We start from the raw sequence: 23,784 nt of genomic DNA, 5'->3' as shown, positions 1-23,784 counted from the left end.
AAAGCCCCTCTCCCATCTTGGTTCTCCCTGGGAACCAAGGCCAAAATCCAGCTCTTTGAGACACATTTTCATCAACAAAGCTCAGTTCCACCTGAGGGGAGAGGCTTTAGAAGGGGCTCGAACAGGGGGGAATTGCATCACCACTTGTGCTCCTAACTGGTGATTGTTGTCAATTTTGCTAATTTGCTAATCTTATAAAAGTGTGTTCACCCCATGGGGGGGTTTTTGTGGACATTTTCCATACTTCCCCCTAGAGGCCCCCAATAAAGGCCAACCTTTACATTGCCTCCTACACTAACATTAGCTCCAAAGTGTGTGGTTTGATTTCCAGGTTCCTTAAGGCATCAGTCTCTCCATGGTTTTTTTTTCTCTACCATGCCATTGTTCCATAAATGGGACCATGCTGGACTGTACAAATGGAGCAGGACACCAGCACTGGTGAGGACACTGAGCTGGATCAGCTGGAGGGTGATGTCAGCACAAAAGCAAATAAATAATGAATCACAGGCTGCCTGGGAGAGATCTGCCCTTCAAATCATAGAAACAGGTTGGGCAAAACAACCAAAGTTGTGCTGTGGGATCATCATCATCATCATCATCATCATCATCATCATCATCATCATCATCTTTCATTTACAACCAGAAAAATGCATCACAACCTTTGAGCATGCAGAGGTTTTACTTCTATTTTACCAAAATGTGAGTTTATGACTTCTATTTGTCCTGCTTTTCCTCCCTGGATGCTGAGCCTTTGCTGCTGGGGGTGTCCCAGGAGGACAGGAAGCAGAACCTGATCCCAGGACACCTCTGATTTGTCTCAGAGCCCCAGTGAGCATCAGCTGGGTTCATTTGGTGACCCCAGCATGGCATCCTTTGACTGCAGCTGCAGGGACTGGCTGTCTCCCTCACAGAGGGTGTCCCTGGCTCCTTTTCTCCTGTTCCCATTTACAAATACTCCTGCCAGCTAAATGGAGGCCTCTAAATGGTTCCTGGACTTTTGGGCTGTGTTTATATTTTGTGATTTTTTTTTTTTTCCAAAAAGACAAATTCTTAGCACTTACCTATCCAGAATTCATCCTTAGGATCTCCAAACCCTGCCACGTAATTATTCCAGTTCTTGTAGAAATCTTGCTTTCCATTCTGACGCCTCAGGAACACCTAAAAGCAGGAATTGTTATGGACAGGCTGCCCTGGCCAGAGGGAAAGAGATTTTACAACCACAGAGCTCAGCATTGCTCCTGCCCTGCCTTTACCCCTGCTAGCAGAGTCTCACTGCAAGGACTCAGTTGCATCCAGGCTGTTGGATGCTCCAGGTATTTTTTAAGTCTCCATTTTCTCTGTTGGGTTCCCAGGCTCCTGTCCATGACGTGGCCTCTCAGTTCCTGCTCTCTGCCTTTTTAAACCCATCCTGCAGCTCTGGAGTTCTCAGCCAATGGTTTCCTCATCCCCCCATCTCCCAGCCAAGCATTCCTCCAGCTCCTCCTGCCTTTCTGTGCCCTGGGTCCCTTTGGCTTGTTCAAATTTGGGGATGTCAGTGTGGACAGGTGACATTTTACTGCCATTCCCTTGCTGCCTGGGTGGGATGTGTCCCTTGCACAGTGGCCTGGGAAGCCACTGCACCCCTGGGCTGTGCTTTAACCTCTCTCACTCCTTCTCTCATTCAAACAGAGTCAGTTCACCCTCCCCTCTCCTTGCTGATTATTTAGAAAATGTTTTATCCAATTAACATTCATTTCAGCAGCCCTGACACCAGCGGGGAAGCATCAGGGCTGATCCTGGTGTGACCCAAACTTTGGAAACACTTTGAAATAGAGCTGGCAACTCTATTCTGGGCACTGGAGTGTCCTAGCCAGGATAAAACTCCCCAGATTTATAGCCGAGACAGCCCTGCTGTGGTAAGACCACTCTGAGGATGCTGGGATGAGCAGGGAGGGATGGGAGGTGCTGCCCCCGCCCCATACTCACGATCCATCCGCCCCCGTCCTCGCCCATGTCACAGAACACTTGCAGAGGCTGAGCCTTGTCCCCGTTCAGGTAAATTGTGTAGAGCCCAGAGGTGGTTTCTCCATTCAGCAGGGCCTGGGAGCAGTCCTTGGGGTAGGGATAGAGGAGCCCAGCTGCACACACAGGGAAGAGAAAGCTTTCCTTAGGAAATCAGCAGTTACAAGGAATGTGCTGAATGCAGATCACTCAGGAAAATCCCTTGTGGGTCAGCTACAGATGCCAGGAACAGGTTTGTAATTGCATCCTGCACACAGAACATCCACAGGACACAGCTGATGAGGTGGATTCTTCTTTTTTGAATGTGTTTTTCACATCTGTCTACACTTCTGGAGGTGCTGGGAATGTGAGATAACTACTCCCTGCTAGGATGGGAGTGCATCCTCCAGATAAAGACTCAAATTCAGGAGCTGTGTTACAGCAACTTTTGGGGAAAAACAAATCTACCAGTCTCTGATCGTGTGACAGAAAAGGGAAGGGGGATACAAAGACAGGACTTCAATCAAAAATAAATTAATTGTGAGTGTTTTGCTAGCAAGGACAATATTAAATGTTTTATAAAGCTACACTTCTAAAGAACAAAGCAAACAGAAACAGTTGAAACGACAAGAAAATGTTGTTAAGCTTTTCTTTCTGATGAAAGCCAGTAAAATCATTGCAGTTAAAACAATTTCTAACCCCCCAAAAAAGCTTTTCTTTGTTTCTTTTTATTCACTCAGGTTATTATCTTTTCCAGCCAATTAAGTGCTGTTCCAGGTAGTTTTTAAGTGTAGCTTCTCAGAGTGGCTGGCTCCAGAGAATTGCACAGAATCATGGCATTGCTAAGGTTGGAAAAGACCTTTAAGATCATCAAGTCCAACCATTAACACAGTCCCACCATCATGTTCACCACTGAACCATGTCCCCAGGTGCCACCTCCACAGGTTTTTCAATATTTCCAGGGATGGTGACTCCAACACTGCCTATTCCAATTCTTTACAACTCTTTCCATGAAGAAATTTTTCCTGATATCGAATTTAAATCTCCCCTGGTGTGACTTAAGGACAGGCAAGTTTCCATCAGCTTTGGGATTTGGAGAAAAGTGACTCTACAGGGGGATCCTTCAATGTTTCCCTGTCACTCAATAGACACAAAATGTATTTTTAGAGTTAAGCCTCTGCCTGAATGAGTCTGACACCGTTCACATGGCTGAAGGCACCTGGTCCTGGTCAATTTGCCAAACATCACCTAAGTACACCCAGATTTAATTCCTCTCCTATTTCTGGGCGTGCTGGTGGAGCCCATCCTGCTCTACACAAGCAGTGACAGGGCAGACTTGGGGCTGGGTGACTTCTGGCAGTCCTTGGGCTGGACTTGGTGCCAGCAGCAGGAGGGGGAGTGGGAATGACTGAAGGTCCTGCTGGGCCTGAAAGGCTGAAAACTGGGAAAAGTGAGACAAATGAGGCAAAGTGTCACAGCTAATACAGAACAACTTCTTTTTTTTATGTCAGCTGTGGAGTGACCTTCAGAGAAGCCAATTTATCCTGGCAGAGCTGTCCTGTTGGGCTGGAGCTGAGGGGCTTTGAGACAGCCCATCACAGAGAGAGGAGAAAAACCTGCCCAGAAATCCATCTCCTCAGCCCTGGCACTGATCTGGGTGGTTTGCTGTGCCTCTGTGGTTTGCTTCAGTTCAGCTCCAAACTCTGATTTGTTTTCCCTTGCTGGGATCGATACAGGGGGAAATGAAGGTGTCAGCTGGATTTTAAAGAATTCCTGCTGATACCTCACATGGGGAAGGCAGGATGTTTCACCAGAGACAGGACTGTGAATGTTGGAATTTCATCCTGCCAAAGGAGAACAGATCTGAGGGAGCAGGGATTTGCACCTATAAGCACATTAAAATCTTGTGTGGGGTCTGTGTGTCCTCACAGCAGAGCTCAGCTCTGTCCCAAGAGCAGTAATTTGGATTATTTTAGCTGTGTTCCTATGTCCTTACTGGTGGTGAGAATGGTCTGGATGGTTTTGCTCCTCAGGGCCCCACTCAGAGCCTGCAGTTTCACCGTGTACTGCGTGGAGGGGCTCAGGTCTGTCAGGCTGTAGGAAGTTGTCTCAGGCTCTAGGACGAGTTCCTATGGAGGAAAGAAATAATGCAGGGAAATCTCAGAGAAATAAATCATAATGACCAGAATGGTTACATATTTCAGTCTGCCACATTATTTTGTTGTCATAATTATTGATGGTCTCTTTAACCATCTAGATTAATTAATATAAAGCTACTCCTCTAAGAATTTTTACCAAGCTAATCTTTCAAAGTTCAGTAAAGCCTTCCTGGAAATGAGTGTTTACCATCATAATGTACAAGCTGGGAGGTTTAAAAGCAAGGCAGAAGAAATGTTTACATGCCCTGAATGTACAGATTGTGAAATTCATAAAAAAATTGGGAAACTCATCCTTTAGGACAAGGAAATGTTGCACTCCAGGCTTTAAAAGGCTGTTTTGCTGTGACATTAAAAGACTGATTTTCAGTGTGCCTGGGGAATTTGCCTTCTTGAAAATTAGAATCCTCTCCAGTGATCCAGGCTGGGCATCGAAAATTTTCTTTTTTTCAGGGATTCACCTGATTCATATTTAAGCATTTAGCATAATCTAGTTATGTAGGAACAAAATAAAATTATAGGAGCATAAGAGGCACCTTCACAGGCACTTCACCCTTCCTTAGACACCCCTTTGCACAGGGATTCCCCTGAGTTTAGAAGAGTGAATCACATCCTTTGTGGGTGTGAGTTCATTCCATGGTACAGCTCTGGAATGAAGGAAAATGTTTGTGCTTTTATCTGTATTGTGGAGGGATGAAAGGCAAAATTCAGGCTGCAATGGAGCTTCTGTTTCAGGGTATAATGTAAGAAAGTCCTTTAACAGGTTTTTAAATACATTTGTGTCCAGTCTAGCACTGAAAGAGGCAGTTGGTATCTTTAAATTAGGTGTTTAAATTAAGGCACATGATTATGTTGCATTTCTGGACACTTCAGAGCATCTCCACTGCCCAGATTGGAGGCACAGCCCCCCTGGTTTATTCACCTTGACTCTGCCATCGATGGATTCATAGATCAGGAGATATTCAGTGACTGGAGCACGGGGTGGCCTCCAGCTTATCACAGCAGCTTCTGACTGCACCTCAGTGGCAGTCAAATCCCTTGGAGCATCCAGCCCTGCAGGACACACAACAGCAATTACAACCACAACCATTCCAAGTTAATTCCACAGGTTATCTTGTGGGCCATGTATTAAAACAAGCCAGGAAAACAAACCTTCTCTCCAGAGAACTTTGAAATGAAAAAAAAAAAATTCAACCTAAATTTTGTGGTTAAGAATTAATTTTTCCATTGGTAGTTTAAAACTTTATCTAAGTTATAATATTGGCTTGTTCCAGGCACTTTATTTTATGAGCAGTTGCACTGAACTGTCTTTTGAGACAAAATTGTGCATTTCATTACTTCTCACAAGAAGACAGATTGGTATTTACATATTCCCAGGAAATAAAACTTTGGTTCCAGTGATGCTTTTTGAGAATAGGAAAACTTTTTAGAATAGGGAAACTTTTTAGAATAGGAAAACTTTTCCTGCTTGGTCTGGCTCCAAGCTCCAGCTTCCCTTCCCCTCCGTGGTTACAGGACTGGATTGGTGTGGCTCAGCCTCTGGCTCCCTAATTAACACCCTGGGACAAGCCAAGCCAGGAAAATGAGAAACTTCCCCGATTTCATGGAAAGCCACGAGCATGAAACCAACTGGGCACCTTCAGGAGCCAACAGCAGCCCCCAAAGCAGAGCTCCTGCTCCAGCTCTGGGAATGTGCAGAACTGGCGACAAAACCAGCCCTGATCAGCCCCACCCGGCTCCCACCGGGGAAAGGCTGATGGAAACGCTGTGGAAATGCAGTTTGCAGCGCGACAGGGGCCCGGAGCAGGGGGGCTGGAAGGATGGAGAAGGGCTGGGGTGGCACCTGTGGTGAAGTGAGTGGACAGGGTCTCGCTCCTCTGCGCGTCCTTCTGAGCGTGGATGCTCAGCGTGTACTCGGTGGCAGGCTGCAGCCCCTTCAGGTCATACTCCACCGTGTTCCCCGACACCAGCTGAGTCACTTCTGGCTCTGGGAACAGCACAGCACGAAAGAGGTGTTGGTGTGACCCGGACACACCGTGATGTGCCCAACTCCGCGCTCCGCTCACTCATTTATTTTAGGGAAAAATGGTAAAAGCCCGCTGTGCCTGTGCTCACACCTCTGCCTTACACCAGAGCCCTTTCTCCAAAAGTGTGAGCTCTCTCTAGTGTTCACAGGAATTATAACACCGCCTCTGCTTCCCGGGATCTCCCTTATCTCTGTCCACGGCTCAGTCCAGGATGCTGAATTAAAACGATCGATTTTTCAATGCTTCCAGCAAAGCCCCTTCTCCAAAGAACAGCCCCGAGGCTGCCAGAGCTCCAGGAGCGTTTGGACAGCGCTGCCAGGGATGGACAGGCTGGGATTGTTGGGGGGTCTGGGCAGGGACAGGGGCTGGATTGATGATCCTGGTGGGTCCCTCCAGCTCAGGATATTCTGTGATTTTCCTGAAGCTACAATCAGCACCCCTTGATAACTTTAACCCTTCAGCTCCTCACCCCATTCCCACCCCTCTCACCTTCCTCAGAGGAGTAGGACACCACGTAGTTATCCACAGCAGCAATTGCTGGCTGCCAGGTTGCCAGAGCCTCAGAGTCTGTGATGTTCACCACTACCAGGCCTGAGGGGCTGTCCAGAGCTGGGAGAAAAACAGATTGAAGGAATTTGACAAACGCTCTCAGCTCTGTGCAATGCCCAAAACTCAGTGCAGCTTTTATGACTCCCCTTGGAACAGCAGAGCTCTGCAGGAGAGACATCAGTGCCTGTGAAGGGACACCAAAAGCCTGCACTGGAAAGGGAGGTCAGTGCTGGAAGAGATGAAAGTCTGGGAACAAACAGAACTAACCATGCTCTCAGATCACTCCTGATACCATCGATCTCAACAGCTCTGTCAAAGCTGACAGATTTCTCCCAACACCCTCAAATCTGGGTTGTTTTTTAGAGCAAATTCAGGAGACAGAGCTGGGAAAAATAACCAAAGTGACAACAGCTGATTGTCACTGTGACCTTCCAGCAGCTTTTTTGGAACGAACCCATCCCACAGGCAGCCAGGCATCCAAAACCCCCACATGTCCTCACAGGACTCTATTTTTCACACAGGTTTATGCTCTCCCTGAATTAAGATGAATCTTTGCCTCCAGAACAGCTGGAATGGGTTATAAATCTCCTGTCGTTATCCAATACTCATCATCTTGTTCTTTGCCTCAGCTCTCTGAATGTTTATTAACCCCCAAAAAGAATACAAGGAGGGGTCAGCAGAGGGGACTCTCATTTCCTGCAGGGATATTTAAAGGAAAAATCAGGAGACAGAATACTGAGAAAAATATTGAGAGAATATTGTGGAAAACATCAAGAGAGAGATTGTTTATATGCTTAGAACCTGAGACATGTGAAGTCCAGAACAGCAGCTGTTCTGAATTGCTCAGCTGAGCTGGACATTTGCTCCTTCATTAATTAAAAAAAGAATCAAACAAACGTCTGGGTATTTTTCCTGATTAATTAGAACTGTAAATACAGTACTACTGTAAATTAATGACTATCCACATCTCACAGGTTTATTTAGCATTTAGCAAATGGGAGCCTGGCCAAATTTACAAGTTCCATCCTCACGTAAAATGAAAAGACAAAGGAGTGGGAAAAAGAGCTTCCTACAGTTTGTGTGGGCAGCAAAAATGGGATCTTGGTGGGTCTGCAGCTCCAGTCCCTGAGTCTCCCCTGCAGCCCAGATGATCCATTTAAAAAGCTGCTATTTCCTGGTGTGACTATTACCTGTTTTCAGGATGCCAGAGATGGGCTCGCTTTCTTCAAAGCCCTTCACAGAGATGATGCTGACGTTGTAGTCCACACCTGGGACCAACTTCACCAGCTTGGTCCTTGTCTTGCTCCCCTCCACTGTGACAACATTTGGAGTACCTAGGATGAGGCCAAAAGCCAAGGGATGAGTGACACAATACTCCAGGAAATGCTTGAAAGGTGTTTTTCAAATTAAAGATGTTATGGCCACCATGGATGTGCTTCTACAGCAGGAGATGAGTTTTCCCCAGTTAGTTACAACCACTGGTGTCAAATATTGTTCCTAAATCTAAATCACTGGTTTGTAGTCACTTAGAAAAATTAACATTTTTAGTGGAGGGTGTCCCTGTCTGTAACAGAGTTGGAATGAGATCAGCTTTAAGGTGCCTTCCTTTGCCAACCATTCTGTGATCTCTGTTCAGAAAAACACAATTTTCCAGACAAGGTGTAAGCAGAAACCCCTGCAGTCTCTACATGGGAGTTCAAACACCTTGAGGACAGGACTTGCAGTTTAGATCTGCTTTGTTTGTGGTGAGGTCTGGAAGATTCTCCTTTACCCCCTCATTTAGAATAAAGTATGTGTTATTTTAAAAGGTGCTCTGTGTGTGGCTGAGAACTTAGCACCCATATTTACTCCAAATTCTGGGTTAATTCCAGGAAAGCACTTAGACAAGTGCCTAACTTTATGACTGGATTCCTTTTCTTTTGTAGAACCAATATATTTAAAGCTGCATGTGTGCTTCCAGGCAATATTGTGTAAAGACCTAAATCTTTCCTTGTCTCAGTCAACACCAGGACTTTTTTTTTTTTTTTTTGGTGCTGATGGCTGATATCTTTAGTGTTTGCTCTTTAGCTGTTTCCCTTCAGAGATGACCCTAAATTAGGTTATAAATCTGTTGAAGTAGAGGAAGTTTTTGAAGTTGAACACTAAACCAGACTGAAACAACGCTGGGGAGCACTGAGTAAATCACTGCCTTGAAAATTTGTTATAACCATGGATTAGGATTATTATTTCCAAGGGCCATCTTTTCCAGTGTGCTCAGCTCATGAAGTGCCTACAGAATAATGACAGTTTGGAAACTAATCCTTGCTGAGGAGGTTCAGACACTTATTAGGAGCACAACCACTCCAGCATCCACCTCTGGGCTGCCTTACAAGCCCTGCCCATGGGATGTGGGCACGGTGTCCAGGCAAAGGCTGGTGACACACCCTCATTCCTGAGGAAACAAGAGATGACCTGTGCAGGATCACCTGGCAGAGGCACTGAAGGAGGGGGGGCAGCCCAGCAAACCCTCCCTGCTGTCCCTGCTCACCTCCCGTGATGGGGACGTAGGAGATCCGGAAGGTTTCCACCCGGGACTGAGGCGGGGTCCAGCTGACTGTGGCAGCATTTTCCGTGATGTCAGAGAAAGAAATTCCCTTGGGAGAGCCAACCACTGCCAGGGGAGAACAGAGAACACACCACACGGGGAGAAAAGGTAAATCACCTGTTGATCAGTCCTTAGTGCTGGAAAACTGATCTGTTTTATCACCCTAAACCATGAGCTGGTGCAACTGAAGGGTTTTATTATAGCAACAACCTATTTGGTCCAAATTCTCCTTTTTTCAGGACCATTCCAGTATTGCATAAATGCATATTTGCAGAAATGCATCATTGCATTACATTGGTTAAAAATATCCAATGTGTATCTACATACAGAAATAACAGAGATTTCATTGCTGTAGAAAAGCAGGGAGGAACATGCACAGAAATTTAATTCTCCTACTAATGGGATGCTGTATTTCAGATTTTTGTTCTACCCCAGTTTCACTTGGAGGAATTTTGAGACCTTCCACTGAGTCCCAGAGCCCTCAGTGACACACAGCAGTGTCAGCCATGGGCAGATTTCCCTTCCTGACCATAAAGTTCCCAATGCAGAATGCTCCAACAACACCTGGACTCAGGTGTGGGAGTCCATCAAGGCTCCTCTCAAGGACTCTCTCCTGGAACTTCTGTTGGCTTCAAACCAGAAGCAACAAGATTTTCCTCCTGGAATCTCTCTCTGAGCCCATGATTTTTCTTTCAAGCACATCCATCCAGAGAACATCCAAGTGCAGCCATCATGAGGAAGGCACCTGTGGCTCCACTGCAGCTCTTTGTCATAAAACTCAGCCTTTCCCTGTCAAAACCTGAGCATTGCACTTGCCCACATAAATGAAATCAGTAAGCTGGGCAAGCAAAGCCCAAATTTTACCAAAAATAATCCAGACTTAAACCCAACATGTGTCTGAAACATTCCAGTTGGAAGCTGAATGAAGATCCTGCAGAACAAGCATGGAAAGGGCTTTGGAAGGACGTGGTGAAGGGAGCTGCCACTTCCAGGTTTACATTGAGCATCCCATTTCCAATCTTTCCAGATTTTTGGCTGTAACCAAAACAACCCTGAGGTATTAAAAAATAAACAGCACACACAGAGCAGGCCATTAGAACAAAGAGGAGAGATCCAAACAACAGCCACATGAAGAGGAGTGGAGACAGGCTGAGGGCAGGGGAAGGGGGGCAAGAGGAGGGAAAAAATAGGGACTGGGCTTGAAATAGCTTGGAAAGAACGTGCCTGCAGGAAAGGAGTCAGAGGCTGTTTGTTCCATGTGTCCCCAAAGCAGCAGGGCACTAAATCAACTGAAAGGCAAGGAAAGAAAAACAACTGAGCTCTCAAGGGAAATGTAAATTATGTCTCTGGAGCTCACTAGAAGTGTTGTGTTGGTGGGGTTTGCTCACGTGGACAAGCCAAGGGAAGAAAAGAATTTCAGATAAGAAAGGAAGCAAGGTGGGGTTGGAAAAGCTATGTGGCACAAAAAAGTGCTGCTGATTTCAGTACAGGCTGAAGGAAATCAGAGAAAATAAAGAAAATGTGGGAAAGAGAGAGAATTAAAAAATAACACTGGTTTTGCTTTACATTATAGGTGGCCTGAGTGGCTGAAGAAAAAGGCCAGTGGTGATTTTGGAGACCAAAGAGATGGACCAGCATTTGGTTTTCATACACTTGGAAAATTTCAGCCTTTCCCAGAAAATAAAATCCCCAATCCATCCCACTTGGACTCTGCTGTGCACATTTCCATGGGCTTCAGGCTTGTTTTCTGCACCAGGTGAGCTGCATGACAAAGAGCAGTAAGAAGAGCTTTGATGTGAGTTTTCCACATGCCCAAGTCCCCCAACTGCAGCTTTCCTGGGAGAGAACCTGGCAAGAAATACAATGGACCATCAGAGCATCTGTCCTGGAATGAGTCCCAGAGATGGGAGAGATTTGCACCTTTGAGCACAGGGAAATGAAAAAGAAGTGAATTAAATCATCTTCTTGGGCTACCTGAAAGCCAGAATTAAGCAGGCACAGAAAGCAGCCAGCGTGCTCCTGACCTGGCACTCACAGAGAGCCTCAGGTCACCTGTTGGGCAGGCACAGGTAAATTATCTTTATCCTGCAGCATCATCCCCAAAGAGGTGTATGAGAGACAGGGACCTCTCCTGAGAGGCTGCCAAAACACCCGTGGCACCTGAGAGCAGCTAGTTTTTTTAGAGATTTTTTTTGCTAATTGTTCTTTCATTCCTAGACTAGAGGAGGATGTTCCCTGGCTTTCTTCTCCCAATCAACAGGAAGCAGCAGGTTGCATTTATCACATACCAAGAGCATGTGAAGTGTTTTGTAATCATGTCAGGAAAAAAAAATGCTGTCACAGTGTGGCAAAACACCACTGGAAGAAGAGGAAAGGAGCAGCATGAGACTCACGCTTCCCACAAGGATATTAATTGGACCATAGATGTGTTGTGGTCCCCCAGTGGGGGTTAAATTGCACCTTAACTGAGATTCTACAGATAAATTTCTAAAAGACACCAACTCTGAGAGCAGCAGTGGATAAATTCCCTCTTCAGAGACAGGAATATATCCTTGCAACCACACTGGAAATGCTATAAATATCCATATGTTTGTGCAATAATCCACTCTTAAAAAAGAAATTAGTTGGCTGCCTTGGCAGCCACCCACCCGATGTGGTGCAACCTGCAGCCCAAATTATTTAGCTGGGTTTTTGTAGCTCTATTGTCCATTATTCATGGGCTATTTACAGCTGACAAACAGCTCTGGGTTATTGGCTCCAGTAGGTGACATGAGCTAAATCTCCCTGCCAGGGCTGCTCAGGGATGTGGTCATGAGGAAAATGATAACTCTTATAACTCTTATAACTCTTACAAATATCCTGGGAGTCAGTGAGGATGGGGACATGCTGCTGACAACTGCAGTGGACTTCAAACACCCCTCTCCATTAGGAGTCCATGTGCAGGAGCCTGCCAAGGGGGGCTGCTGGTGCATGTTCTGCTTCATGGAATGTCTGGGGGATGTGAGGGTGGCCTGGCTGTTTATGGCAGGGATGTGATGGCAGGAGTGGAGCTGGGGCCTTTCTGTGCTTGCAGCTGAGCCCACAGGGTGGAGGCTGGGGGCTCTGAGGCTGCTTCAGGAGAAGCTCTCCAGCACTGAGCAGTTGCTGCCCTTTTCCTGGGTGCTGGCTGCCAAATGCCTCCTTTAGGCATTCCCGTTGGTTCATTCACTCATGGAACTGAGAATCACACCCTGAAATGGAAGGGACCCACCAGGATCCCCCAGGGCAGCCCCTGTCCCTGCCCAGACCCCCCAACAATCCCAGCCTGTCCATCCCTGGCAGCGCTGTCCAAACGCTCCTGGAGCTCTGGCAGCCTCGGGGCCGTGCCCATTCCCTGGGGAGCCTGGGCAGTGCCCAGCACCCTCTGGGGGAAGAACCTTGCCCTGAGCTCCAGCCTGAGCCTGCCCTGGCCCAGCTCCAGCCGTTCCCTGGCTCCTGTCCCTGTCCCAGAGCAGAGCCTGGAGCTGCCCCTCGGGAGGGGCTGCAGCCCCCAGGGAGATCTCCCCTCACTTTCCTCTACCCATCCTTTTCCTTTCCTCCCATAATTAATTTGATTTCAAATTACCACATTTTCACATCAGCAAGCTCAACATTTTTTTGAAGACCAAATTTGGCTCACGAGACATTGCATCACATGCTTCAGGCTTGAATATGTTTCAGAATGAAACCACGATTTTGGTGTGGAAAAAAAGATCGAAACACTTCATTGCCAAGTGCCAAAATGAAATGCTTCAATTATGAACCTGAACCAAAGCTTTGATTTTGCAAAGAAACTCAAGTCAATTTGAATTAATGAGCACATGTTGCTCCTGGTAAGATCAGTCTAAGTTAATGGTGCTTAGGCCTTTGCTGGTCAAGCCATAAATAAACTTCTCAATGGCCCTGGCAAACTCATTTTGTCATAATTCTTTCCTAGGGAAGTAAATTGTTGTGCAGAGCTGAGATGTAATTAGTCACAGAAAATCACTGAAAAAGGCTGATGCACAGACAATATTTCTTGGCCCTCAAAGACAGTGTTTTAATTGCCACACTCTGCTGCCTAATTCCTGATCATTAAAGTAATTCAATTAAGCCATATTAAATAGACAGCGAGGAAGCTTGGGAAGCTGAGACTGATTACAAATAACCACACCACACTGAAGCAGTGACTTGGACAAGGGACATGCAGGAGACAGCTCAGGACACCTCTGGAACAGCCCGAGCTGGCTGTGACAAGGAGCTGCTGAAAGGAACAGGGAATTCACACTTTTCCCACTGCAAAGACAATACCTGTGGATGCTACTGTGTTTACAGGCTGGGAACGTTGTCCACTGCCAATTCCATAGAGCTCAATCTCATATTCAGTGCCCTCTTTCAGCCCTGTAATGTCCTGGGTGCGCTCATGGCCTGGCACTATCAGCTCCAGGGGGTCAGATTTCCTTTTGGTGTCCCTGATTTTTAGAACAAAACTGTTGAAAACCCCATCATCTGCAGTCCAGGAGAGACGGAATCCGTCTGGAGTTGCGTCTGAAACCAGAAGGTTGTCGACCTCGGGTTCTGCTTCTAAAAAAGGAGAAGATAGCAGTGGGGAAAAGAAATGATTTTTTAATCAGTTGATCAGAGACCTGCCCGAGGTCTGGCTATAGCACACTGCAAGAATCCGACCACAGTTCAAAGCAAGGGGAACAATCTGCCAGCTATTAAAAAAAAAAAAATATTAGTGTTATACAGAACAGGATAAATGAGAGTGTGTGCAGGCCCATTCCAACTTTCACTCTTGAACAGCAAACCACTGCATGGACACACAGGTTTGTCTCCCACATGCAGAGTTACACATGCTAAAGGTGAGTTTCCTGGGCATTCCTCCCTCCCTACCTGTGTCACACCTTTATGGCCAATAAAAACAAGCTCTTGTTACAGAACTGCCTGTCTGGAAATATTGTCAGATCTCTCCCTGCTAGGAGGACAACAGAGAAGCCACTGAAAATTATTTTTCTCCATGCAAAACCCTTATTTCATGCACTTCTGGCATCTGTGATGCTTCTGGTCCCATGAATCCTTTACTGTGCTCTTGAACAGCAAAGGGGAATCATGAAAATTCCTCTCTTAAACAGCACCCTTCAATCTAAATACAAGAACTGCTGCCTTTGGTTAATGAACCCGTTCAAAAGGATCCCAAGGGCTGTAAGTTTTTAATTACCTGCAAAACACCTCTAAGTCAGTATGGTCAGGCACTGTTACCTACAGAAATGCTGCTGGAGTGGTTATGTCCTACAGCACCTCCAGTGCAATCCTTCCTTCCACACACAGCCTTTCCTATTTATTCCCTCTCAAACCTCCCACCAAATGCAATCCTTCCTTCCACACACAGCCTTTCCTGTTATTTCCTCTCAAACCTCCCACCACATCCCCTCCCAGCTTCACTGCTGCCCAGACAGGAATGTGCAGATGAGAACTGATGGTTCTGGGGCTGGAGAATCAGCCTGCAATGATCTCCCAAGAAAGCTCAAGTGCTGCTGGCAAACAGCAGCTCTGATGTGGTTGGAAGCATGAGCTGGTTTGGGGAGAGAGGTGCCAGCTTTGGGGTGGCATGGGTGGAACCCACAATGAGAGGGAAAGAGAGGAGGCCATGGGAAGAAGTGCATGGCTCTTCCTGAAGCTCCTGATGGCTGGAACGTGGGAGAATGATGCTGTTGGAGAATGCTGATGTGCCCAGCTGTTAACAGGACAAGCTCTGCATGCAGCCATTCTTCTTTCAAGACTTTGTTAGAAGTACCTGCAAGACCATAAGGAACTTCCACCCCTCAGCCCCCCACATGCTCCTCCACAGGATCCATCAGAGGGAAAGATCAAGTTAAAGGGAACAGAATTCCACTGGTGAACCCATCAGTCACGAGGAGTTATGTGAGCCACGATGCAGAGGAGGATGCAAAAACCAAGGTTTGCATGAAACATCTTCTGTGTGAGAAGGAAAGTGAGAGAGAAAAGGGTGGAAGGGAACAATTTGCTCACATTGAAATACCTGTAACAGCCAGAGCGCTCAGGGGCTTTGTTTGGTGCCCCTTGGCAAACCCATAAAGCAAAACCTCATAGCCAATGCCAGTAATTAGGCCTTTAAGCTTCAGCTCTCTCTGGGCTCCCGAAAGGAGGAACTCCTGTGGGTCCAGCAGCTTGCCAGAATCCACCACGACTACTAGAAAGTTGTCAAAGGCATTCTCCGATGCCATCCAGGACACTGTGAACCCATAGGGGTTCATATCAGACACTGTTAGGTTTTCCAGTGGGGGCATGGCCTCTAAAAGAAGGGAAGGTGCAAAAACACACACACAAAAAAGAAATGAGTGAAAAACATTGCAAATTAGAAAGTGTCACAGATTCCACCAAACAAAAAAAAAATCACATTTTCCCCCCTAGTGTGGATTTAACAGCCAGGACTACAAGATGAGGATTTTCACTGGAGCTCAATTTGGAATTTTCCTCAAGGATGTCTCAGCACCTCCTCTCACAAACTCCACTGAAACCCCTCCCAAGCTCCCTGTGTAAGCACATTGCTGCTGCTACCCTTGCACTGGAAGAAAGTTATAACCAAAACTGCTTCAGAAATGCTGCACATAAAGCTTTCAATTATCTGTACTTCTCTCCACTGGCAGTGCTTTAGGGACAAGCCTCAGTTTGGGCACTCCCAACTCCTGTATTTTGCTTCTTTACCTATTTCACATGAGGATCTCCAGCTTTAGTTTTCAGTGCTGGAGGGGTCAGAGGTGCCAGAACAGGAACATTAATCACTCAGGGTCACAGCCAGTGCAAATCTGCTGCTGTGCTCTGTTGACAGCTTAAAGAAATTCCACTGAGGGGTCCTTTTTCACATCAGTGTGACATTTGTCAAAGTGAAAAGATGTGGAAAACGTTTCAAAATTTATCCACTAATCTCAGCAAAAAAAAGTCCAAAGTTTCACAAGATTCTCAGTGTATTTTGCTCACTCAAAATCTGTCAAGTCAAATGGGAAGACCAGGTGGCTCTGCTAAGCCCTGGCCCTGATCCTGGATCCCAGGCATTGCTCCTATTTCTCCACAGTATTGCCCAGCCTTGCTCTGCTGGCTCAGGAGCTGATTCAGCCAATCTTCCAGCCACTCAAAATTCCACTCACTTCAGAAAACAGCAGTTAGTTAAAGGCAGAGCCTTCTTCTGGAAAGGGTTTTGGGTTTGCTTTTGACATTTCACAAATGTTGAAATGGATTTTGTTAGAACTTGGTATAAAAGCTCCCCCCTTGAAGAGTTATAATTTGGAAGTCCTTATGTGTTAATATTTACACATTTGAATAGTCATTGTAGAGATATTTTTGCATCTTATTCACTTCTAGTAAAGCAATCCCCAAGATTCACCTTTAGGGTAGGTCTGTGGAAGGGAACACCCTGGGACAGGAGGTGTTCCATGAGCCAGTCCTGTCTGATGAACTGCTGAGCATCAGGCAAATTTCTCCCTCAAACTTCAGGAGTTTTAAAAGGTTATTAGACATGGGAGAAAGGTTCCACAGGGGTCTTAATGACAGAATCATGGGATCACAGAATAATTTGGGTTGGAAGGGACCTTAAACTCATCCAGTTCCAACCCTGCCATGGGCAGGGACACCTTCCACTCCCCAGCTTACTCAGAGCCCCATCCAACCTGCCCTTTTAACTCCTTTTAAACTAATCCTGCTCCCAGGAATTTTTTTAAGGTCAACATTCCTGTTCTGACCCCTCCTTGCACCAGGTTTTCAAACAAACCCATTGCTGCTGGCTAGAGTTTTTTTGTTGTTTTTTTTTTTTGGGATACACATTTCCCTGAGCCAAGAAAGGGACTCCAGATCTTAGAGCAGGTACCTGTGGTGACAAAAGCAGTGAGGGGCTCTGTGGGGACACCTGTGCTGGTGGTGCCCTGCAGGTGAATGTCATAGGCAGTGTTCTCTGCCAGGCCTGAGATGTGGGCGCTGCGGGTGCCCCCGGGCACCGTCAGCTCCTGGGCTTCCTGTGCCGCCAGGGAATCCCGGATTTTGATAACAAACGTGGCAAAGGGCCCGGCTCGGGTGCTCCAGGACAGGTTGAAGCTGTCGGGGGTAACGTTTGTGAGGGTGAGCGTGCCCAGCTGTGGCTCAGCCTCTGGGGAGAAAGGAACACAGGTGAACAGGCAGCTTGACTGCAGGGGCTGGGGGAATCGGCACACGGGGAGGGGGGGGGGGGTGTAGGTGCTCAAAAATAATTTGCCTTGATTGAATAAAATTGGAGAAAAATAATAAATTAAAAAGCGGTGTTGCAAGAGATATTGTCTCAGGTTTTGGAAAGAAGCCGCTGAAATTAGTGCTGACTTGTACAATTTTTTCATTAAATTTTCTTCAATAAACTCAACTTGCCTAATGACATGTGGGCCTGGTTTACAGAAGCACCAACAACATACACATACAAAGTGCAGGAATTCCACACTGGGAATTTGGTGGGAATACAGACCTACAGCAATTCCAAAATTGGGAAAGTAGGATTCAGGCAGGAATCCTTGAAATCACAGTCCAGGTTCTGTTTGGTGTTTCTGTTGCCTGGAGTTGTAGATACTTCTATTTTTGGGCCCTGAGGTTTATGAGGGATTTCAGGCCTAACAGGGATTATCTCAGCACTAATCTCAGGCCAAAACCTCCCTGGACTCCACAGATAAGGTGCTCCTCATCCTCTGATTAGGCACAATCAGAGAATGTCTAATAAACAATAAACCCCACAATTCTGCTCTTGCTCTCCTTCCTGGTTCAGTGCTCAGGACACCTCCTTAAGAACCAAAGACTTTCCTTTTCTGCTGGAGGAAATTCAAATTCACATCTCTGCCTTGCCAGGAGAGAAACTTGTCCTTCAGGAGAGGGAGAGCTCCTTACCCAGTCTCTTTTAAACCTCTTACACTTAGCACAAAAATCATTAAAGTTTCATTAAAGCCCAGAGAGAAAACAAACACGATCCAACAGTCAGAGGGTCAGAGAATTCTGTGTTTGCTCTCTGGGCTGATTTTCTACTTTTTATGTTGCCAATTGAGTAGGAACCAAGAACACCTTGGGAAATGCAGCCAGTGAGACACAGAAAAATAATGATGGAAAAGTGATCCATGCTGGGAGAAAAGAGAGAGAGGCATCCCACCAACAGGGAGTGGTGAAAGAATGAAATCTTTTTCTTTACTAAAACAAGAACTGCTGCAAGATGTTCCAACTTTTAGTCCCCTCCCTCATTGCAAGACTTTTAAATAATAATCCACCTCCTCTGGAATTGTCTGGGAAGAGGTGAATGAAGTGGCCCCGATTAAGGACACAGATGTCACAGATGTCACAGATGTCACAGATGTCACAGGTGTCATGCCATCAACCAGTGACCATGGATGCCTTCATGGCCAGCAGGGAAGGTGCTTCCATGGTGCTCTTGAAGACAGGCAAGGAGATGAGAAAATATCCACAAAGCAAACAAGCTTGGGTGGGAAACCCAGGAAAACTGAGCCCTCAGCTCCACATGCAGCTCCGAGAGGGCAAACAGAGCCTTTCCAACCTCATCCTGGCATGGCCACATTCCTTCACATGCCATCTGCATCCATGGTCAGGCACATTCCCAGCATGACAGCCTGATCCCAGGAATGCTACATGCAAAATGAGCTGGAATCACATCCTCAGGCAAGTCGTGGTGATCTCCTGCAATCCTGGAATCACCACCACGGGAAAAGCTCTGACACCCAGGGAAACAAGACAGGCAGTGGAGACTCAAAGGGAGCAATGCAAGGGACACAGTGGTGGGCCAAGAAAAGGGGAACTTGCTTTTTGAGCCCTGCTCTGTGCTGAGAACATAAAAATCCCAGGCAGGGAAAATCTCAGAGCCAGCAGAAGGTGGCCAGACCACTCCATGCACTCTGGGCTGGTCACTTCACATGCGGCACGAAACGCCCACCAGAGATGCAAATGCCTGGGGAGACATTTGGGTTTAAGGAGGACAAAACTGACATGCAGGTGCCTCTCCAGGATAAGAACAACATGGAGGCCTCTCTCCCACCCCCAGCAAAGCAAGGGAGGGTGGATGAACAACTTCATTCAAGATCAAATGCAAAGATGCTGAGTGAAACACATCAACCATCTGGAGCAAGGCAATTATATATACACTGAACTTGCAGACAGGTGTGTATATATAAGGAAACCATCATGGTTTACTACTGGTTCTCTTAATGCTGGGGGCACTTTTTCAGCCTTTTCCATTGCCTCAGATCATTTTCCAAGCCCTCTCAGTGCATTTCAGCCTCCCCTCATGGGGCTCTCCCTATAATTCCCCAAGGAGATGACGATGAGTTGGAGCCACGTTTTAGAGCAGTTCGGTGGACAGCAAGACAAAGGAGAATAAAAAGCAAACCTGGAAGGTGAAACAGTGAAATACCTGTGGTTGCCATGGCTGTCAAGGTCTGCCCACCTTGCCCATCAATTACCCCATGGAGCTGGATTGTGTAATTAGTGGCAGCTTTGAGGTTGGTCACTACAGAGTGCTGGGAGTCCCCCGGCACTGTGAGCACCAGGGAGTCCAAGGGGAAGTCAGAGTTCCTGACTTCCAGAATAAAATGGTCAAAGGCTTTGTCCTGTGCCTCCCAGGTGAGTGACAGGCTGTCTGAGGTAGCGTTTGATACACTGAGTTTGCTAAGGAGAAGTTCCTCTACTACGGGAAGAAAAACAAATGGAAATGTATCACAGTTATTAAAAGCCAAAGCAATAAAATAAATTAATAGAGAAGTTTGAATTTGCACCACCACAGGTCACAAGGGTCACCCAACCTTGTTTCCCTATGTTTCCCATACCCCTGCCACCCATCAACAAATGAGGATATTCACAGTCTGCTGCTGCTGGAAACTGATATTATATTCTGATAGCTGAGATTTGATACTTTGCTTTCACTGACCACATTACTCCATTCCTGTGACAATCACTATGGCAACTTTTCCTAAAGGGGCAAAATTTGTCGGAGCTGTTAAACAATCACAACATGAGCCATTCTCTGCCTCCAATAACAATGTTCTGTTTCTGTAGTCCAGTCCTCACTTCCCATTCTCATCCTGAGCATTTTACTTCCCTGTCTTTTCTAGGAAAACTGTCAGCTGTAAAACCTTGAAATGTGCAACGTGCCAACAACTCAGTGCCTGCCTATTCCATTCTCTGACATCAACTCAAATGGACTTTACACTCTCTCACCCAACATAACCTGAATAATTGAAGCTGAATTCAAGCAGTGAATGTGCCTTGCAGGATTGTGCTGGCACAGACTGAAACGTGCCTGACATCTTTTGGGAGAATCAGGATCAATCTGTTCTATCTGATCTGATAGAAATCAGCTTATCTGAGAGAAACTGTGTCTGCTCTGTGCTGTGGGACAGATGCACACACAGGTTGAAAGGTAAATGTGAGGAATCATCTCCTGCTTGGTTCTTGGGATATTTGCTTTGATTCTCATCTGCCCTCAGAGGCTGTCCCAACCTTAATGTGTGAAGTCATTGTGTGAATGAGATCCCAGCCCCAGCCCTAATGTGTGAAGTCATTGTGTGAATGAGATCCCAGCACGATGTGATTGCCTGACTTTGCTGGATGGGCTGGTGGCTCAACATTCACAGCTCACAAAGTCCCGGGCTGGTCCTCCTTGGCGTGGAGCAGAGGGTTGGGAAATGGGTGTGCTGGAGGGGTGGCTGAGGGCAGGGAAGGGGGCACAACCTGCAAGGAAGAGTTCAAAAAAGCAGAGTTAGCACTGAGGTAGGTTTGTGTACCTGTGGTAGCTGCAGCACTGATTGCCTGTGTGCGGAACCCGCGAGAGATCCCGGAGAGGTAGACAATGAAATCAGTGCTGGGAGAAAGCCCTGAGATATGAGCAGTCCTTGAGTTGCCTGACAGGTTGAACTCCATGGGCTCCAGCAACCTGTTAGAATCAATAATTTCAATGGTAAAGACGTCGAAGTCCCCGTTGGAGGCTGTCCAGGAGAGGTTGAAGCTTTCGGGGGTAATGTCAGAAACCGTGAGCTCAGCAACGCCGGGCTGCTCTCCTGGGGAGGGAAACACACGGGTCAGAAGGGTCCCTGAGCTCCTCCTGCTCTCAAAGGCTCCTCTCTGCCATGCTGGCAGCACTCCGAGCTGGGGAAGAGGGTGTGAGTAAAAGCTTGCTACAAGCAGACAGGTACTAAGGGGAGGAAATCAAATAAAACAGTCGCAAAATGTTAGATAAGAAAAAAAGAATTAAAACGATGGCTATTTCCCTTTCCCTGCAGGAGCAGCCATGTCTTTGAGGTCTGAGCATGAAAGCAGATGCAAAAGGACTTTCTGGAATGCCCCTGGGGCATTTGGAAAAGATGGCTTCCAGTTTTAGGAGAAGCTAAAACCAAAGCTGTTGCTTTATCCAAAGGAAAATCTCGTGTTTTGTTTACTCTTCTACTTTCCCTTTCAGATTAAGTCTATGAAAGCTGGCTTGTAATTTTGGAGCTGGAGCCAAAATGCAAAACAGAGAGAGGGGTTTCTTCCTCTCTGCAGACATCCCCGTAGTGTTACAGGAAGGCTCACATATTTCTAACAATTGGAAGTCCCCAGAAGGGAAGAATTTGAAAAGCCGGGTGCTGAGCTTGACCCAGAAAGGGAAGGGAAAACCTCAGCAGGGCATTCTCTGCTGTTTTCACCAGGGTAAAGAAGGGAGCACATTGCATATTTCGGCAGGACACCCATGATGTGTTTCCTGCTTGGTCTCTTTGTGCAGCACATTGCTCTGTTCTCCACTGGCATCTGCTCCCAGCTCCTGGTGAGGACTCTCAAAGCTCAGCTCTTCCACTGGGACACAGCACAGACACATCCCTGCCCAAGCCAGGCTGCTTAAAGCCCTACAGGAGCAAGCAAGCTCTGCTGCACTTCATGCTTCAATTCTGATGACTTCTCACAGTACTTTCACCCCTCTCTGTGCTCGGGGGAGCCTGGCATGAGCCAGCTCTGGCTATGCCACAGACACAGGAGGATGCAAAGGGCTGTAGGGGAGCCAAGAAGCAGCAGAAATTGTCTGTAAGAAATTATCTGAAGGAAAGGCCACTGGTGCTCCTTTATTGCCAATTAACTCACACTGCTCATTACAGTTATCACAAGACCTGGGAGGATCAGAGAGCCACACAGCAGATGTAAATATACATTTATCTCTCATGGTCAAAGCCTGTGATAAGCTCTTATTTCAAACTGTTGCCTTTCACATGATCAGCCAGAAAATTATTTTGGGGCCCTTGATGAGTTTCATGCAAGCTTCTGATAGCACAGAGCTCACCTGCCTCCCTTCAGGCCAATTTCATGCTGGGGTAGTTCTGCTGAATTTGAGCTTTGCATTGTATATTTTTCAGACCAATCAGTTTGTTTCATGATCTTAGATGGCTTAATGTATTTTATTAGTCTTATTAGGAATTAATTTATGTCTTTTCTTATATGAGAACATATAGAAGGTGTTTGTCCTTGCCCTGAGTCAGGTACACACAACTTTACCCTGCTGAGTCTGAATTCACACAGAAGCTACTGCAGAATTTCAGAGGCAGCTTCTGAAGGGTAAAAACTGAACACACACTCAGGCTTTGATTATCTGTGTCAACAGAGGAAAGATTTCTATAATTTTACCAGGCAACCTGGCCTTTCCCAAGCAGGTACAACATCCAGCTGGGTTTTGCTGTTAGTGTCAGCCAGGTTAAGTGAGGAAAGGGAACAAAACAAAGCTGTTCTGAGGTGGGAGGGGAAAGCAGGGAGGGGAGGGCTGCAGCAGGGCACTGAAGCTCATGGAAAGCCTGACCAGGAGGCATTTCCATGCCAGGGATGTTCAGCCAAGCTTTGAGGAGCTCAGGGCACCCCATGCGAGGCTGGGCCGGTGAGCAGGACTTGGCCAGCACTCACAGGAGCTCCTGCTCACATCTCTGTCAGAAGGAACGTGGGGCTGGAGGAAAGGTACCTGTGGTGGTCTCAAGAGAAAGGGGCTTGGTCCTGTAGCCCCGAGTGAGCCCCTGAAGGGTGATGGTGTAAGGAGTGCTGGCCTTGAGGCCGGTGACATTCACAGATCTCAGTGTCCCCGGGACTGTGACATTGCGGGGCTCTTCGGGGCTGCCAGACTCCTGCACCTGAATGACAAAGCTCTCATAGCCCCCATCAGCTGCTGTCCAGGTGAGCTGGAAACCATCCCAGCCAGGCTTTGAAACTGAGAATTTCCCCAGCTCAGGTTCCTCCTCTGCATAAGGACAGAGAGTCAATCTGTTACTTGGGTTGCAGAGTGGTGCTGATGTCGGATTATTTAATGAGGTTCTGTGTTAATGAATTTCACATCTAATCAGGGCCACAGAGATGCCCCCCCACACATTTACATGATCAGCTGCCACAGATAACTTCAATAAAGTCCCTCTGGAGACATGGCAAAACAGAGCAGTGAGAGAAGGACTGAAATAAT

General features: G+C 46.8%; 1 protein-coding gene across 5 annotated transcripts in view; it reads right to left on the bottom strand.

Annotated features, from left to right (window-relative positions):
• TNC (tenascin C) overlaps positions 1-23,784 on the bottom strand; it is a 71,441-nt gene that overhangs the window by 5,845 nt on the left and 41,812 nt on the right. The window contains exons 11-24 of one of the 5 annotated variants that reach the window (XM_088177709.1): positions 23,296-23,568; positions 21,107-21,379; positions 19,738-20,010; positions 17,179-17,454; positions 15,337-15,609; positions 13,605-13,877; positions 9,240-9,362; positions 7,903-8,046; positions 6,653-6,772; positions 5,980-6,123; positions 5,059-5,189; positions 3,977-4,109; positions 1,966-2,117; positions 1,062-1,158 (exon numbers count right to left, since the gene is read on the bottom strand). In XM_088177709.1, the coding sequence (XP_088033835.1) occupies positions 1,062-1,158; positions 1,966-2,117; positions 3,977-4,109; positions 5,059-5,189; positions 5,980-6,123; positions 6,653-6,772; positions 7,903-8,046; positions 9,240-9,362; positions 13,605-13,877; positions 15,337-15,609; positions 17,179-17,454; positions 19,738-20,010; positions 21,107-21,379; positions 23,296-23,568 (2,685 nt within the window). The remainder of the gene's footprint in view (positions 1-1,061; positions 1,159-1,965; positions 2,118-3,976; positions 4,110-5,058; positions 5,190-5,979; positions 6,124-6,652; positions 6,773-7,902; positions 8,047-9,239; positions 9,363-13,604; positions 13,878-15,336; positions 15,610-17,178; positions 17,455-19,737; positions 20,011-21,106; positions 21,380-23,295; positions 23,569-23,784) is intronic. The other 4 variants (XM_088177710.1, XM_088177711.1, XM_088177712.1 and 1 more) reach the window with 4 other exon arrangements.

The sequence above is a fragment of the Sturnus vulgaris genome, chromosome 22 (genome assembly GCF_052056855.1).
Source record: "Sturnus vulgaris isolate bStuVul1 chromosome 22, bStuVul1.hap1, whole genome shotgun sequence".
NCBI classification, from domain to species: Eukaryota; Metazoa; Chordata; class Aves; order Passeriformes; family Sturnidae; genus Sturnus; species Sturnus vulgaris.
The sequence above is the reverse complement of the archived record's forward strand: the minus strand, read 5'-3'. Positions and strand labels throughout refer to the sequence as shown.